Below are 17,182 nucleotides of genomic sequence, written 5' to 3'. Positions count from 1 at the left end.
ACCCTGCACTCAGCTCTCACTTGCGGTTTTTCGAAGCTGCCGGCAGGCGACAGCGGGCCCCGATCCCGGCAATGGCAGGCTGGCTGAACCAGGCGAAGACAGGCTCTGGAGCAGACCAAGAGGGGGTGGGGGGCAGGTGGGGCTCGTCCACCTGGGAAGGGAGCCCATCGGGGAGAAGGGAAACCTTGTGGAATAATTCAAGAGGAGTATAGCATCTAGATCAAGGGAAGTAATACTACCACTGTATTCTGCTCTGGTCAGACCTCACCTGGAGTACTGTGTCCAGTTCTGGGCACCACAGTTCAAGAAGGATACTGACAAGCTGGAACGTGTCCAGAAGAGGGCAACCCAAATGGTCAAAGGCCTGGAAATGATGCCTTATGAGGAACGGCTTAGGGAGCTGGGTATGTTTAGCCTGGAGAAGAGAAGGTTAAGGGGTGATATGATAGCCATGTTCAAATATATAAAAGGATGTCATATAGAGGAGGGAGAAAGGTTGTTTTCTGCTGCTCCAGAGAAGCGGACACGGAGCAATGGATTCAAACTACAAGAAAGAAGATTCCACCTCAACATTAGGAAGAACTTCCTGACAGTAAGAGCTGTTCGGCAGTGGAATTTGCTACCAAGGAGTGTGGTGGAGTCTCCTTCTTTGGAGGTCTTTAAGCAGAGGCTTGACAGGCATATGTCAGGAATGCTTTGATGGTGTTTCCTGCTTGGACTGGATGGCCCTTGTGGTCTCTTCCAACTCTATGATTCTATGATTCTAATTTGGGGGGGAAATAGCCTCAGGAGGAAACCCTGCACAAATCTGGAGGCGGCTGGGTGCCAAACATCTCACTCTGCTTTCCTTTGCCCCCCCCATCAGTGAGGCCGGATCTGGGCAGCCCAGGACCCCCAGAGACACCCTGCCCGGGCTTGTGCCCCGGGGGGGGGGGGAGGTCGCTTCAGTGTTGCAAACTTGCCGGTCAGGCTTCACCACCCCCCCAGGGCACTCCCGTGATGCCAGCAAGATGCTAATTCATGGAAGAAGGAGAGGGCTGCCGGTTGCTTTTAACAGGCATCTTTTGGGCCGCTGCACCAAACCGGTGACCCAGGGCCCTGACTCTGCAGAAGGCAAGCTCCCCTGCTCGCCTCCTGGCGGGCACTGCAGCCGGGAGGGAGCTGTTTTGCCTCCCTTCCGGGGGTGTGGGCTGGCCTGCGGTCCAGACCAGCCGGGCACCGAGAGCCGCTTCCCAGGCCTCTCCCTCCTTGGACACGGACCCAAGTCTGGAGAGCCGTGTGTGTGTGTGTGTGTGTGTGTGTGTGTGTGTGTGTGTGCTGATTTGTATTCCTGCAGAGCGGCCGGCCTGCTGTCGAGCGGAGAGAAAAGGCCTTCTTGCTGTTGGCAAGGGGAAGCCTGCTCCGACTCCGGGTGCCCAGATGGTGCTCCTGGAGCACATGGTCGAAAGACGAGGGATGTTGGGATGATGCTGGGAAGGGGTGGGGCGAGGCAAGGGGGACACGGCACTCTGACTCCATGTGGGGAGGGGGGTCTTTGCTTGCCCCCCTCGTGCTCGCAAACTCCTGGCGCCGCCGAGCGAAAGGTGGGCAGGCAGGACCTGCCACACACGTGTGCCCACAAAAACACAGCTTTGGGTCCTTTGCGCAAAGGGACGTCTGCCCCTTTTTCCAATTTTAAGCAGTGTTAGAAACTCTGATGTATATGTGCCAAGCGCCAAACAGCTCCTTAAACCGGGGTTGGCAGCGCCAAAACGGAACGTCTAGTTACCGTTTGGGGGGGCAAGACGGTTCAGAAGTCTTGTTTTTAAAAAACGGCAGGGCGTGATGGATTCTCGGTTAGACGTCCGGCTAGTTTGGAGGACAGCCTTGAGCCTCGGTTAAGGACTTCGAGAAGTTAAAAGAAGGGAAGTCGCTCATATATTTTGCCTTATCCCGACCTCTTTTTCTTCATGGGGACGCAGAGCATTCGTAAAGTGGGAATATTATTTGCAACCAGGAGGTGGGGGAAGCAGAGACGAGTGGCAACGATTTCTTGTGCCCAGAAAAAAAGCATTTTGGTTCCGGTTGTGCAGGAATTCGTTTGCATCCTCAAATATATAAAAGGATGTCATATAGAGGAGGGAGAAAGGTTGTTTTCTGCTGCTCCAGAGAAGTGGACACCGAGCAATGGATTCCTACTACAAGAAAGAAGATTCCACCTAAACATTAGGAAGAACTGATCGGCAGTGGAATTTGCTGCCAAGGAGTGTGGTGGAGTCTCCTTCTTTGGAGGTCTTTAAGCAGAGGCTTGACAGGCATATGTCAAGAATGCTTTGATGGTGTTTCCTGCTCGGCAGGGGGTTGGACTGGATGGCCCTTGTGGTCTCTTCCAACTCTACGATTCTATGAATTCCGCCCTTCTCCATCTTCCTGCGGAGCCCTCCATAGCCCTCTCCTCCTCCACGGAATCACATTTTAATCCCCTTTCTTGCGACCATCCCTGCCTCCTGTCGCGGGGAGTTCCGAAGTTTAACTCTCTGCTGTGTGTCCTCCCCCCCCCCCAATCCCACATCTCCCAGCACCCGCCTTGCTTCAGGGTTGCCTTGGAATTCCAGCTATGACAAGCAAGAGGGAGGGAAACCTCCACCCAGCTAGTTCACCTCGGGTCAAATCCTCGCCTGCTCCCTTTCCTCGCTTTTCTCGTTGAACGGGAGATTCAGCCACACAACTCTGTAATTGACGTGATAAAATTATGGGATTGTGGAGGGAGGAGGAGGAGGGATCAAACTGGCTAAGTTGCCGTGGTTCAGTGGAACCTCCAGCTTCTCAAGCAGGCTACCTGTGAAACGGCACAGAGATCTCTGGCTGCCAGAGAAGTGTTTTTAACATTTTAACGTTTGGGGTTTTATCGTGTTTTTAATACTCTGTTGGGAGCTGCCCAGAGTGGCTGGGGAGGCCCAGCCAGATGGGCAGGGTATAAGTAGTAAATGATTATTATTATTATTATTATTATTATTATTATTATTATTATTATTGAAGGATCTGAAATACTTTCCTCGAAGCTTGGTTTTGTTCTGGGTTGTTCTGTTTGATGTTTTTATATGTTGCCAGCCACTTTGAGAGCAGTTCTTTAAAATTTATAGTGGGATAAAGGTAAAGGTAAAGGGACCCCTGACCATTAGGTCCAGTCATGACCGACTCTGGGGTAGCGCGCTCATCTCGCATTATTGGCTGAGGGAGCCGGCGTATAGCTTCCAGGTCATGTGGCCAGCATGACAAAGCCGCTTCTGGCAAACCAGAGCAGCGCACGGAAACGCCGTTTACCTTCCCGCTGTAGCAGTTCCTATTTATCTACTTGCATTTTGACGTGCTTTTGAACTGCTAGGTTGGCAGGAGCTGGGACCAAGCAACGGGAGCTCACCCCGTCACAGGGATTCGAACCGCCGACCTTCTGATCAGCAAGCCCTAGGCTCAGTGGTTTAACCACAGCACCACCTGGGTCCCTTTTAGTGGGATACAAATGAAAAAAACTAGTGCTTTTTTCTGGGGGGGGGAATGCAGGGGAACACATACCCCTAAACATTTTGTGAATCTACGTTTGGCCTCATTGAGGGGCAGTATTTCAATATGAGTAGGAAAATGAGAGCGCCCCTAAACATTTTTTCCAAAAAGAGCACGGGAATATTATTATTATTATTATTATTATTATCCCGGGGGGACGGGGGATGGTGCATATTCTATTGCAGTGACCGCAGCCCAGGTTTCAGGTGCCATTTGGCAATAAAGATTCTATATTTGAGTTTCTAACTGCCTAGAGAAGGGCGGCCACCCTCATACCTCCTTGTTTGGGGCACCCAGAGGTATCTAGCTGGCTGGTGGTTTGTTTCAAAGTCAGGTGAGGGCCTCGTCGTTTCTGAGCTCCCATTTCCCTCACCAGGCTAGGGCGAACGGGGAGAGAGGCTGCCTTTCCACCCCCCCACCCCCCCAACAAGAAAACCAGGACCGACTCCCATCTCCCCTGCTCCTTAATATGCGCCAGAAGACAGACACGGCCCCCTTTATGACTCTCCTGGACCAGCTGCGATTCCCCGCCATGCCGCAAACAGAGAGGCAGCCTCTTGGGTCTAGAAGAGGAATCCTACTTACTTGGCTGTCTTGTTTTGTAACCTGGCTGGGCGGTGAACCGGACGAGAACGGCGCCCTGCCCCGTCTCGTGCCGCCCCCCAATTTTTATAGGAAACCCAGCCGCGCTTCCGCTAACAAGAGGGCAGGAATACAACCAGAGGAGGCCTGCTTGGAATGTAGAACATCCCTGTCGGCAGCCTCTCTGGGGAGGGCTAGGAGAGGCTCCCTGCTTGAAAAATCTGGGGCGCAGTAGCTGCCTGTCCGTGTGAGCTGGCTGGGCCTTGGAAGGATGTGGGGTTGCAGCCGCTGCAGGGAGCTGGGAGCCCCACATTTGGGGGGGGGGTGGCCGCGAGGGATATCTGCGCCCTCAAACGCGCTCCCCGCCACGAGATTTCAAAGGATCCGGTTGTGCAATTCAGTTGGAGGGGAAGGAAGTTTCTGGTGGGGTTTGCCCAACTTCTCCAGCCAGCCAGATGCACCCTCTTCTCCCCCCCCCTCCCCGGCCGTTTCATAAAACCGTAGAGTCGGAAGGGGCCCTCCGAGGGTCATCCAGTCCAGCCCCCCAGCGAGGCAGGAATCTTGGCCACAGCACCCAACAACAGCTGGTCTTCCACAGCGTTTCTGATTTTTCTTTGAAATATAAAGCAGTATGGAAATGGAAAAATACTAATAAACGTCACTGGGGTTCGGGGAGAAGGAAGAATGAGTCTGGGTCGTTCCGTTGTGGCCATCGCAACGCAGGTTTCAGAGTTGGACCCTGAGGGTCGCCTTGTCCCCTCCCCCTTGCTGTCCAGGGCCAAACCTGCAACCTGTTTTACCGTGTTTTTAATATTGGGAGCCGCCCAGAGCGGCTGGGGCAACCCTGTCCGAGGGGCGGCATCCAAATAATAATAATAATAACCATTATTGTTATTATTATCCCTGTGTTCTATTGGCAGTTAGCTTATCTATCCGAGTTTCTGTTCACATCAGATACACCCTTTTGCTTCCGATGGACTCCAAGCTCTTTCCTTGTTTGAAAGTCGGACGTTTCCAACCTGAAATTCTTTTGCTTCCTGGGGTCTCTTATTTTGGGGTGGCTGCGTTACCTCCTTGGGGGGGGGGGGTTCTGTTCCCCCTTCCATTTGGAAGCCAAGCTTTACCTGGAGCTGGGGACCGACCCGCCTTGGTTCTGCAGGCGGATATTGTTCCGAAATGGAACATGCAGCCTTTGGGTAGGGCACAGCCTGACCTCTATTTGAGCCGCCTGTCCTTGAGGCCGAGGAACCGGCTCCTTCTGTTGACAATGGGGGAAGACGCACGGGGAGGTGGACCTCCTGCCAGCCGCCCCGAGACAAGGGAGAGCTCAGCATTTTTTCCTCCTGGGATGCCCAACAGTAAAAAAACAGAAAAATGCCGCGAGGCAAAATAATGAAAATCAATCAATGCGCCTGTCGGCATTGCAGAGGCCACGTCCGAAAGAGGGGGAAGGGAGAGCAGTCCTCATAATTTCGTCATTTATACCCCGCCCATCTGGGCTGGGATGCCGGAATCTCTGCTTCCGCCTCCAGTGTCAGGGAGTGCCACAGGCACACCCAGGCTCCCGTCCCTAGGAATGGCGGGCAGGCCCTCGGAAGCGTGGGCCGAGTTTCCTGTCCCCAATCCGGAGTGATCTGCCGGGCTCCCCTTTGCCCAACCCGGCGCCCTCCGAATAGTTTTGGGGTGCAACCCTGTGCCCGGCTGGAGCCATTGAAGGTTTTCATCCCAAATTATATGGGGGGGGAGAGAATGGCCTTTCTCTGCTTTGGGGCTTGCCTGCCCTCTCTTGCCCCTGATCCCCCTTCCCACAAAGCCATCCCTCCGCTTTCAGATGAGCGTCAAGGGAGGGTCATTTCTTGGGGGTCTCAATAAAGACCGGATTCACTGAAGGGGGGGGCTCTCTGTATTTGAATATGTTTTCCACCTTGTTTCTCTCCCCACCCCTCTTTTCCCCTCTCCTGTCTAGCTCTTCGCCGGGACCCCCCTCTACGAGACGTATTACAAGCAGGCAAGTTCTGGGCGCTCCCTTCGCCCTCCTTCCCCTGGAAACCCCCAGGGAGGAGGCAAGAATTGGGTTCGGTGTCGCCGGCACTGGCCGGCAGCAGCAGCAGCTCTCCCGGGTCTCGGGCCGGCAGCCTCTCCCCGCCCTGCCTGGGGATACCACCAGTGGGATTTGAACCAGGGGCTTTTGTCCGCCCACCTGCTAAAAATAAAAAGGACCCCAGCCTCGTGGCTCTGGATAAAGCGCTGATTCAAAGAGGAAACTTGCCCTTACGCCGACACAGAACATTGGCCCGCCGAGCTCAGCGTTGCCCGCACTGGCCGGCAGCGACTTTGTAGGGCTGTAGGCGGCGAGTGCACAGATGCGCCAGTGGAATTGAACTGGAGATCTTCTGCACGCAGGGCAGCTGCTCTGCCACTGAGCGGCTGCGCCAGCCCCACGACTTTCCATATTTCCCTCCCCAACCCCCCACGGTTGAGTGGGGAGAACCTCACCAAGGAGGCAGGGCAGGTGGGGCCCCAAGGTGCCAGTCGGGCCCCGTCAGAAAGACCCGGGGCAGGAAATCGAGCAGAGGAGCTCGACAGCCCCCCAAAATCTGGGGGTTGCATTTGGCTTGGGGAGGGATGTTTTAAATGATGTTTGATGTTTTGTTGTGTCTTTAATATTCTGTTGGGAGCCGCCCAGAGTGGCTGGGGAAACCCAGCCAGATGGGCAGGGTATAAATAAGAATTTCTATTATTATTATTATTATTTATTATATCTCAGCTCAGGTGTGACTGTTTGCTCCTCACAGGTGGACCCAGCCTGCACGGGCCGGATCGGGGCCAGCGAGGCCGCCCTCTTCCTCAAGAAATCGGGGCTGGCCGACGTCATTCTGGGGAAGGTAAGTTGAGCTCGGCCCGGGATCTCGGAGAGAAGGAGCTTGGCCGTCCTCGGTGGGGTTTTGGGGGGGGGGGCAGCATCCCAGCCTCTGCCTTCCTCCTTCCCCTTTTTAGCCGCAGGGGCCGCAAAGCCATTCCCCGCTCCGGAAATGCCGCCGGAACACAGGCCCGTGACCCCATTTCACAGAATCGTAGAATTGTCGGGAGGGGAACCTGTGGGTCATCTAGCCCAACCCGAACGCAGCAATTTTGGCAATCTCAGCAAGTCTCTGGAATTCACATTTGGGAATGCAATAGTGCCGGATCGGTGCATGATTTTCATTTTCCCTCTCCTTGGTGTGTGTGTTTTGTTAGATCTGGGATATGGCCGATCCGGAGGGTAAAGGCTTCTTGGACAAACAGGTACGTTGCGATGCCCAGCCCTAGGAGTTGAAAGATTCCTACAGCCGTTTAAGCTTGGATAGGGACCCCAGACTCCATCTAGTCCGTTCACCTGCAATAGGCTATAATGCCGTTGCTTTAGTTAAATAAATTATTTATTTAGTTAAATAAAATAGGATTTTTAAAAACTTAAATCAGATTCTTTTGATTTAAATTGGGTTTTTTTAAAAAAAAACTAAATGAATTTTTAAAATAAAACGCTTTTGGAGGAAAAACCTTTCTAAAGATAGTTTTCTATTTAAGTTCCGTTATAGTCCAAAGGTTGTTCATCAGGAAATGAGGATTTGTTTTAAGTTTTTCATGTGTGTTAAAACTCAGCCTAAGCTGTTTTTTAAAATTAAAAAAAATCAGTTACCACATCAGTTAACAAACATGGATACATATGCTATAATGTTATTGTTTTTAGTTAAATTGTTGACATTGTTATTAAGGAAATGATCATTTTTCTCCTTCCCATAAAGTACAGCAGAAAAGTTGCCACAATGTAAACAGTTAACTTCTTAAACCTCACAGTAATTTCATAATTATCTGTCTTACGTATTCCTAATAGCAGAAAACAAATCAGTAATTTTTGATATAACTGTAAAAACTACTCTGGAAATTTGCTTGTAAACCTTAAGATTATACCAGCAAGGGTGAATCTTTCTGTAAAAAAAAAAAGCGATTTAAATCAAGCCTTCCTGACTAGCAATTTGAATTTCGATTTGATTTAAATCAAACGCACCCTGGCGGGAATTAATCATTTTGAGACACAAAGGGACCCCCCTTGTCTGTTGCCTTTAAACCAGGGCTTCTTCGTGGCGCTGCGGCTGGTGGCCTGCGCGCAGAACGGGCACGACATCGCCCTCGCCAACCTGAGCCTGGCATTGCCTCCGCCAAAATTCGTAAGTGCGCCGGGCGTTTTATCCGTTGGCTTTCCGAGACCTTCCTCCGGGGGGTGGGTGGGGGAAACAGCAACCCCTTTCCGCCGGAGCTCCGGCCTCCGAATATTCTCCGCGTTTGGGGAGATTTGTGGGGTGGAAACCTTTCAGGGAGGGGGTCTTGACAACGCGCTGTTTCTCCTTCGTTCCAGCCCGACAGCACTAGCCCCCTGCTGATCTCCTCCTCCTCCTCCTTGGACGCTCACTGGGCCGTCAGGGTGAGTCCCCCCCCCACGTGAAAGGGGGTCCTCTTCCTCCTCCTCCTCCTCCTCCTCCTCCTCCTCCTCCTCCTCCTCCTCCTCCTCCTCCTCCTCCTCCTCCTCCTCCTCCCGGGGTGGCCTGGCGAAAAGGACTTGCCATTTCCCCGGATCCAGAGCTCCCTTTACAATGCGATGCGATGCGATGCGATACGATAATCTTTATTGTCATTATCCCACGCAGAACAACGAAATTGAACATTTGCATCAGACTTACACAACCATCAGCCTAATTACCCCCTAAAAAAAACCCTCAAACTTTATACTTCCAGATGGAGGAAAAGGCCAAGTTCGACGGCATCTTCGAGAGTCTCCTGCCCGTCAACGGCTTGCTCTCGGGGGACAAAGTGAAGCCGGTTCTCCTGAACTCCAAGCTGCCTCTCGATATCCTGGGAAGGGTGAGCGGACATCCCCCCCCCTCGTATCCTCCCCAGTTTTTAGCCTGATCCTCTATCCAGGCACGTCCAACAGGTGGATCATGATCGACTGGTAGATTGTAGGGTGTTCCTGGTTTACAAACACAATTGGTTCCGGAAGTCTGTACTTAACCTGAAGCGGACTTTCCCATTGAAAGTAATGGAAAGTAGATTAATCTGTTCCAGAAAGGTCCGCGGAGTACCTAAACTGAAAATACTCAAACTGAGGCGTACATAAACCGAGGTATGACTGTAGATCTCTGGCCCCTCAGCGATCTACTCCCCCCCCCAAAAAGCTCAGTAACTTTGGCGTCCCTAAAAAAGCTCTACAACTTTGCCAAGAAAGCTCAAGAACTTTGCCTTTCCTAAAAAAGCTCAGCAACTTTTGCTTCCTAGCAAAAAAGCGGGCCACCAGATTAAGTTCCACTATCGGACTGGGGATACAGGACCCTCAACTGTGTTTTATATAATCAACTTTTGATGATGTTCTGTGTATATCACAATGCTCATTCAGTTCCCTTCATTCAGATATTCAGCTCTATTCATTCATTTGCTCCCTAAAGAAAAGCTCAACCACCTTGGCTCCCCCCAAAAAGCTCAACAACTTTGATCCATCCAAAGACAATGGGTAGATCACTGCCAGTTTTTTTTACACTGTGAGTAGATCACAGTCTATTCGGAGTCGGACATTCTTTCCCTTTTCCCTTTCTTCTTCTACGAAAAAACACTTTTTGGGATCCCACATTTAAATTCTTCCCTGGTCTCCTTGATTATTATTGTTGTTGTTGTTGTTATATATATATATATATATATATGTAAACTGGCCATGTCCGTTAGTATCCATGTTTCACCAAAACCGCTTGACCGATTGCGCTCAAATTTTGACACAATGCCGCATGCGAATATGAGAGCAAGCCCATACCGTTTTCAAAGACAGGTGTCACACCTGTGCCACGTAAAACCCCATCTTTCAAAACACACCACTCAGCCGAAAGTGCATGCTGGGAAAAGAACCAGGTTGCAAACCAGCGCCCTCTAGCGGCGGCTACACTGGTACTACACCTAGAGAACCTTCCCTCTCAACAGCACCTCAGCTGCCGTTTACATACTGTACTATGCCCAAGCCTTTACAGACTAGGTCGAATGGAGGTACTGACTCGCCTGGGTGGGGGTTGGGGGGAGGAGGGGACAGGATAGGTCAGGACACGGCGGGGCCAGTCACAGGGATGACCCAGGGGTGGGGGGGGAGAGGGGGTGTGATACTTCATGGGACGGGACAGGTTGGGGGGAATCACAGGAAAAACCAGGGGGTGGGGGGAGGAGGGGACAGGATACGTCATGGATCGACACAGGGTGGTGACAGTCACAGGGATTAGGGCCCTAGTTATTATATTATTATATTAAAAACAACAGTGTGGGGTAGTTGAGCTGCCCTGATGTCTTTCTGCATTCTCTCTCCCTCTCCCTCTCCTTCCCTCTGTCTCCCAATGGCTGCGAAGGTCTGGGATCTCAGCGACATCGACAAGGACGGCCACCTCGACCGAGACGAGTTTGCGGTGGTAGGTTTATCCAGCGCTCGGTTGCCGGGTCCGTCCCGGGCCGGGTGAGCCCCCTCCAACCTGAGGCGGCTGCTGCCACTGCAGGGCTGCTGCTTCCGTTTCTCCTGGTCCCTAAGTGGAGCCTCCCTGGGCAGGGCCAGTCTACCTTAGAACGCCGGAGAACAAGAAGAGAGGGTCCTGCTGGGGGGGGAGGGGCTTCCCCTTGGGTGAATCGGGTTGGCCGCTGCGAGGTGGGCAGGAGACCAGGCTGGCTGGGGCCTGATCCAGCTGCTTTTGCAGGCCATATAAAGATTTAGATCAGGCATCCCCAAACTGCGGCCCTCCAGATGTTTTGGCCTACAACTCCCGTGATCCCTTGCTAACAGGACTAGTGGTCAGGGATAGTGGAAATTGCAGTCCAAAACATCTGGAGGGCCAAAGGTTGGGGATGCCTGGCTCAGATCATGGGTAGGCAAACTAAGGCCCGGGGGCCAGATGCGGCCCAATCGCCTTCTAAATCTGGCATGCAGACAGTCCGGGCCGGGAATCAGCGTGTTTTTACATGAGTAGAATGTGTCCTTTTATTTAAAATGCATCTCTGGGTTACTTGTGGGGCATAGGAATTTGTTCATATTCCCCCCCCCCAAATATAGTCCGGCCCCTCACAAGGTCTGTGGGACAGTGGACCTGCCCCCTGCTGGAAAAGTTTGCTGACCCCTGGGCTTAGATAAATTCACGGCGGGGAACAAGGCTATCGGCGGCTGCCGGCCCAAGCTGGCCGCGCCTTAGCTCTCCCGTTGGGGCTGCTGCTCAGCCACCGTGGGGGCCTGGACGTCCTGCGGCGCCTCGTCGAACTGCGGAACCCCCTCCCGCAGGAGGCGGCAGTGGTCAGCAGCCCACGTGGGCTCGGAATGCGGATTAGAAAAAAATCCGCAGGGGAAAGGGAGAGGGCTTGGAGGTCCTGCTTGGGGGGGCTTCTTCCCTTTGGGGAATACGGGGGTGGCCAGAACCCTGGGCTATAGGTGAGCCCACCCATCTGTTCCAGCAGCCATGCTCTCTCCGATGGAACCTCCAGCTGCAGAGGCACTCTATCTCAATGGCCGGGTTCTCATTTGCCCAAGGCAGAGGGGAAGGTGCCGAAATTTCCCATCTTGGCACAGCCTCTCTGCCCTCCCCCCTGCCCTCCCCTTGTTGCCCCCGCCCTCTGCAGACACCTTTTCCCTCTCTGGGCCTTTTCAGGCGATGCACTTGGTCTACCGTGCGCTGGAGAAGGAGCCCGTGCCGCCCGCCTTGCCCCCGCCCCTCGTGCCGCCCTCCAAGCGGAAGAAGGCGCCCTCCCTCCCCGGGGCCGTGCCCGTCCTGCCGGCCAGCCCCCCGCCCAAGGACAGCCTGCGCTCCACCCCCTCGCACGGCAGCGTCACCAGCCTCAACAGCGCCGGCAGCCTCTCGCCCAAGCACAGCCTCAAGCAAGTGCAGCAGGTAGGAATCGGGGCCTCCCAGCACCCCAGGGTGGGCGGATCTGGTCCTCGGAGCTGGTAGGGGGGCGGCCGCTCACGCAATGCAAACTTTGGCACGGTTGAGCTACGGAACTCATTTCTACTTGAAGCTGCGGCAGCCGCCTCCCCTCTGAATTCTTTCGCGATATTTACGCGCTGCTAGGGACCCAGGTGGCGCTGTGGGTTAAACCACAGAGTCTAGGGCTTGCTGATCAGAAGGTCGGCGGTTCGAAACCCTGCAACAGGGTGAGCTCCCGTTGTTCGGTCCCAGCTCCTGCCCACCTAGCAGCTCGACAGCACATCAAAGTGCAAGTAGATAAATAGGGACCACTCCGGCGGGAAGGTAAACGGCGTTTCCGTGCGCTGCTGTGGTTTGCCAGAAGCGGCTTAGTCATGCTGGCCACATGACCCGGAAGCTGTCTGCGGACAAACGCCGGCTCCCTCGGCCTGTAGAGCGAGATGAGCGCCGCAACCCCAGAGTCGGACACGACTGGACCTGATGGTCAGGGGCCCCTTTACCTTTAGATTGCAAAAGTGCCCCATCTCGGAATAAGAGATCAAGAAGAATATAGGTTTTGAGAAGATTGGAAAATGTTTATTGAATACAGTGGTCCCTTGGTTCTCAAACTTAATCCGTTCCGGAAGTCCGTTCCAAAACCAACGCGTTCCAAAACCAAGGCACGCTTCTTTCTCATAGAAAGTAACACAAAACGGATTGATCCTCTCTAGACTTTTAAAAACAACCCCTAAAAAAGCATTTAAACATAAAATTTACTATCTAGCGAGACCATTGATACATAAAATGAAGGCAAATGCAGTGTACTATGAAATAAATAAGACAGCATAGTAGATGATTCTGGGCTGCATCAAGAGGAGTATAGCATCTAGATCTAGGGAAGTAATAGTACCACTGTATTCTGCTCTGGTCAGACCTCACCTGGAGTACTGTGTCCAGTTCTGGGCACCACAGTTCAAGAAGGATACTGACAAGCTGGAACGTGTCCAGAGGAGGGCAACGAAAATGGTCAAAGGCCTGGAAACGATGCCTTATGAGGAACGGCTTAGGGAGCTGGGTATGTTTAGCCTGGAGAAGAGAAGGTTAAGGGGTGATATGATAGCCATGTTCAAATATATAAAAGGATGACATATAGAGGAGGGTGAAAGGTTGTTCTCTGCTGCTCCAGAGAAGCGGACACGGAGCAACGGATTCAAACTACAAGAAAGAAGATTCCACCTAAACATTAGGAAGAACTTCCTGACAGTAAGAGCTGTTCGGCAGTGGGATTTGCTGCCAAGGAGTGTGGTGGAGTCTCCTTCTTTGGAGGTCTTTAAGCAGAGGCTTGACAGGCACATGTCAGGAATGCTTTGATGGTGTTTCCTGCTCGGCAGGGGGTTGGACTGGATGGCCCTTGTGGTCTCTTCTAACTCTACGATTCTATGATAAAAATTAAAATGTATTTTTCTTCTTCCTCGTTCCAGCCGCCCACGTCCTGGGTGGTCCCCCTGACGGACAAGCTCCGCTACGACGAGATCTTCCTGAAGACAGACCTGGATTTGGACGGCTTCGTCAGCGGCCTGGAAGTCAAGGACATCTTCATGCATTCGGGGCTGTCGCAGAACCTCCTGGCACACATCTGGTAATGATAATAATCATAATAATAATAATTTATTATTTATACCCCGCCCATCTCACTGTGTTTCCCCAGCCACTCTAGGTGGCTCCCAGCAGAATATTTAAAAAGCCCAACATTAAAAAACTTCCCTAAACAGGGCTGCCTTCAGATGTCTTCTAAAAGTCAGACAGTTGTTTATTTCCTTGACATCTGACGGGGGGTCGTAAGGATCCTTCCCCCTCTTCCTCCTGAGTCGCCAGGCTTTGACCTGGGCTCAGCCTCCAGCAGCATCTTCTGCATCCATGAGGACCATGAGGACCAGAGACTTGCGCTATCGAGCTCAGCTCCTTCGCAGGTGGAAATCCCTTGCCTCCCTTCTCGACGAGCCTCGGGGTTCCCTTCCAACCCTGGAATTCTGCAGTTCTGTGGAAATATCCCTGTAGTTTGAAGCCATTTTGAGCTGGGTGGACTGAGGCAGGCTTCCTAGGGGAGCAAAAAGGCGTGGGATATATTACTTGCCAAGAACTGGAAGACACAAGAGATACCCACGATAAATGAATGGCAAATGAAGATGATGGAACTCGCTGAAATGACTGGGAGACTACACAACCAGTAGGAAGAGACAGTGGAAGAAGATTGGAAAAAAATCTAAAATATATTTGAAAAAATATTGTAATATATAGAAAATTATTTTCCCTAGTGAAGGTAATATAGGCTATGAGCGTAAAAATTAGGATTTAGATGTAGGGTTAGTCAATGTAGAATTTAAATAAAAGGTTAATAAGAGTATGGAATAATTGAATTAATAATTGGTTACTAGATAATGGTGAATAAACTGCTAAAGATGTTATACAATGGAATTCAGAAGGAAGGGATCGAGGAAAGTCATTTGATGTTGATGAAAATTAGGCTTCTATAAGAAATGTTTGTATGTGTTTTGTATGTTTGCTTTGTTGTCTTGTATTTTTTCTTTGTTTCTTATAAAATGAATAAATTTTTTAAAAAAGAAAAGGTGTGGGATAAATGTAATAATAAAGGACCAATACGTGCTCCTCCCTTCCAGGGCCTTGGCGGACACAAGGCAGATGGGGAAACTGAACAAGGACCAGTTTGCGCTGGCCATGCACCTCATCCAGCAGAAAGTCAGCAAGGGCATTGACCCTCCGCAGGTCCTGCTGCCGGACATGATCCCCCCATCAGAGAGGACCACACCTGCCCAGGTGAGCCACTCCCCGGATAAACGAAACCCCAGTCCCCTCCCTCTTCCTCCCACCCCCCGGCAACTCCCCAAATCCGCTTGGCTCGTGAGGGGACCCCTCCTCGTTCCTTGCCCCGGCCGGAGTACGGCAGGTGGAGACTCTCCCGGGTCCCCCTCTCCCCTCGCACCCCCAGGGCTCCTTTCTTAACCCCCTTCTCTCCGACCCGCCCACTGAGAATCCTTCCTTGCCCGGTCCTCCCCACTCTAGTGCTGACTCTCTTCCCCCCCTCCGCTGCCCCCCACTTTGCCGCCCTCTCCAGACTCTCCCCGGTTACCTGGCTTCCGTGGGAACCGAGGTCTCGACGCTGGTGGAAATGCGTCGTGTGAGTAGGACCCTGGGGGTCCCTGGAACGTGACGGTCCCCCTCGCTCTCCCACTTTCTTTTGTTGCCTGCTCCGAGAAGCATGAAGGACCCCTCTAGTTGTGGGGCAGGGGAACCCTTCTAAATCTCGCTCTCCTTATCTATCTATCATCATCTATCTGTAATCTATTGATCTATATCTATCATCTATCTATCTATTTGTCTCTATCATCTATGTATCTATCTACCTACCTACCGTATCTATCATCTCGTCTATCTTCTATTGATCACCTCTATATCATCTGTATCTATCTATCATCTATCTATATCATCTCTACTTGTCTATCATCTGTTGATCATCTCTATATTATCTGTATCTATCTATCTATCTATCTATCTATCTATCTATCTATCTATCCAATACTTTGGCCACCTCCTGAGAAGAGAAGACTCCCTGGAAAAGACCCTGATGTTGGGAAAGATGGAGGGCGCTAGGAGAAGGGGACGACAGAGGATGAGATGGTGGGACAGTGTTCTCAAAGTCACCAACATGAGTCTGACCAAACTGCGGGAGGCAGTGGAAGACAGGAGTGCCTGGCGTGCTCTGGTCCATGGGGTCACGAAGAGTCGGACACGACTAAACGACTAAACAACAACAACAACAACAACAACAAGGGGGACAGTGGTTCAAAATCGGAAAAGGAGTACAGTACTAAGATTGTGGCCACTGGTCCCGTCACCTCCATAGAAGGGGAAGAAATGGAGGCAGTGAGAGATTTTACTTTCTTGGGCTCCTTGATCACTGCAGATGGTGACAGCAGTCACGAAATCAAAAGACGCCTGCTTCTTGGGAGAAAAGCAATGACAAACCTAGACAGCATCTTAAAAAGCAGAGACATCACCTTGCCGACAAAGGTCCGTATAGTTAAAGCTATGGTTTTCCCAGTAGTGATGTATGGAAGTGAGAGCTGGACCATCAAGAAGGCTGATCGCCGAAGAATTGATGCTTTTGAATTATGGTGCTGGAGGAGACTCTTGAGAGTCCCATGGCCTGCAAGAAGATCAAACCTCTCCATTCTGAAGGAAATCAGCCCTGAGTGCTCACTGGAAGGACGGATCCTGAAGCTGAGGCTCCAATACTTTGGCCACCTCATGAGAAGAGAAGAATCCTTGGAAAAGACCTTGATGTTGGGAAAGATTGAGGGCACTAGGAGAAGGGGACGACAGAGGACGAGATGGTTGGACAGTGTTCTCGAAGCTACGAACATGAGTCTGACCAAACTGCGGGAGGCAGTGGAAGACAGGAGTGCCTGGTGTGCTCTGGTCCATGGGGTCACGAAGAGTCGGACACGACTAAACGACTAAACAACAACAACACTCTATCTATCATCTATCTATCTTTCTCTCTCTCTCTCTCTCTTTCCTTCTGCATGGCCGGCTCTGCGGCTGCCGGCCTGTGCTGGCTTCTTGGCTCCCCCTCTCATGAGGCTTCCAGGCCGTTTCTTGTCACCAAACCATGGAATTGGGGGGGCTCCGCCCGGGCCATCCAGTCCCCCCCCCGGCAACGCAGGAGTGTCGTTCTCCTTCACCTTTCTCTGCCAGGTGTAGATAAGTTTTAGTTGCACTAAGGTTGAGGAAGCCTGTTCTCTACGTTAAGTCTGCAAGCGTCGCATCTTCCGTTGGCTTAAGCCAGGCATCCTCAAGCTCGGCCCTCCAGATGTTTTTGAGACTACAACTCCCATCAACCCTGATGGCTGGAGCTGCTAGCTAGGGATCATGGGAGTCGTAGTCCCAAAACATCTGGAGGGCCGAGCTTGAGGAAGCCTGACTTAAGTCGCCCTTATGCTTTTTAATTTCTGCATCGACGCTGACAGCGTTTGCCCGCCTTCCCTCTCCTTGCCGCCGTCTCGGTTGCACCCCGGGCGGTTTGCACGCTG

At 52.0% G+C, this 17,182-nt stretch overlaps 1 protein-coding gene across 8 annotated transcripts in view; it reads left to right on the top strand.

Moving 5' to 3' along the window:
• EPS15L1 (epidermal growth factor receptor pathway substrate 15 like 1) overlaps positions 1-17,182 on the top strand; it is a 52,390-nt gene that overhangs the window by 2,835 nt on the left and 32,373 nt on the right. For 5 of the 8 annotated variants that reach the window (XM_035116984.3, XM_035116986.3, XM_035116983.3 and 2 more), the window contains exons 2-12: positions 6,089-6,130; positions 6,918-7,007; positions 7,360-7,407; positions 8,235-8,330; positions 8,519-8,584; positions 8,896-9,021; positions 10,539-10,598; positions 11,817-12,056; positions 13,553-13,710; positions 14,750-14,906; positions 15,205-15,267. In XM_035116984.3, the coding sequence (XP_034972875.3) occupies positions 6,089-6,130; positions 6,918-7,007; positions 7,360-7,407; positions 8,235-8,330; positions 8,519-8,584; positions 8,896-9,021; positions 10,539-10,598; positions 11,817-12,056; positions 13,553-13,710; positions 14,750-14,906; positions 15,205-15,267 (1,146 nt within the window). The remainder of the gene's footprint in view (positions 1-6,088; positions 6,131-6,917; positions 7,008-7,359; positions 7,408-8,234; positions 8,331-8,518; positions 8,585-8,895; positions 9,022-10,538; positions 10,599-11,816; positions 12,057-13,552; positions 13,711-14,749; positions 14,907-15,204; positions 15,268-17,182) is intronic. The other 3 variants (XM_088673105.1, XM_088673108.1, XM_035116985.3) reach the window with 1 other exon arrangement.

Source organism: Zootoca vivipara, chromosome 6 (genome assembly GCF_965207765.1).
Source record: "Zootoca vivipara chromosome 6, rZooViv2.hap1.1, whole genome shotgun sequence".
NCBI classification, from domain to species: domain Eukaryota; kingdom Metazoa; phylum Chordata; class Lepidosauria; order Squamata; family Lacertidae; genus Zootoca; species Zootoca vivipara.
The sequence above is the reverse complement of the archived record's forward strand: the minus strand, read 5'-3'. Positions and strand labels throughout refer to the sequence as shown.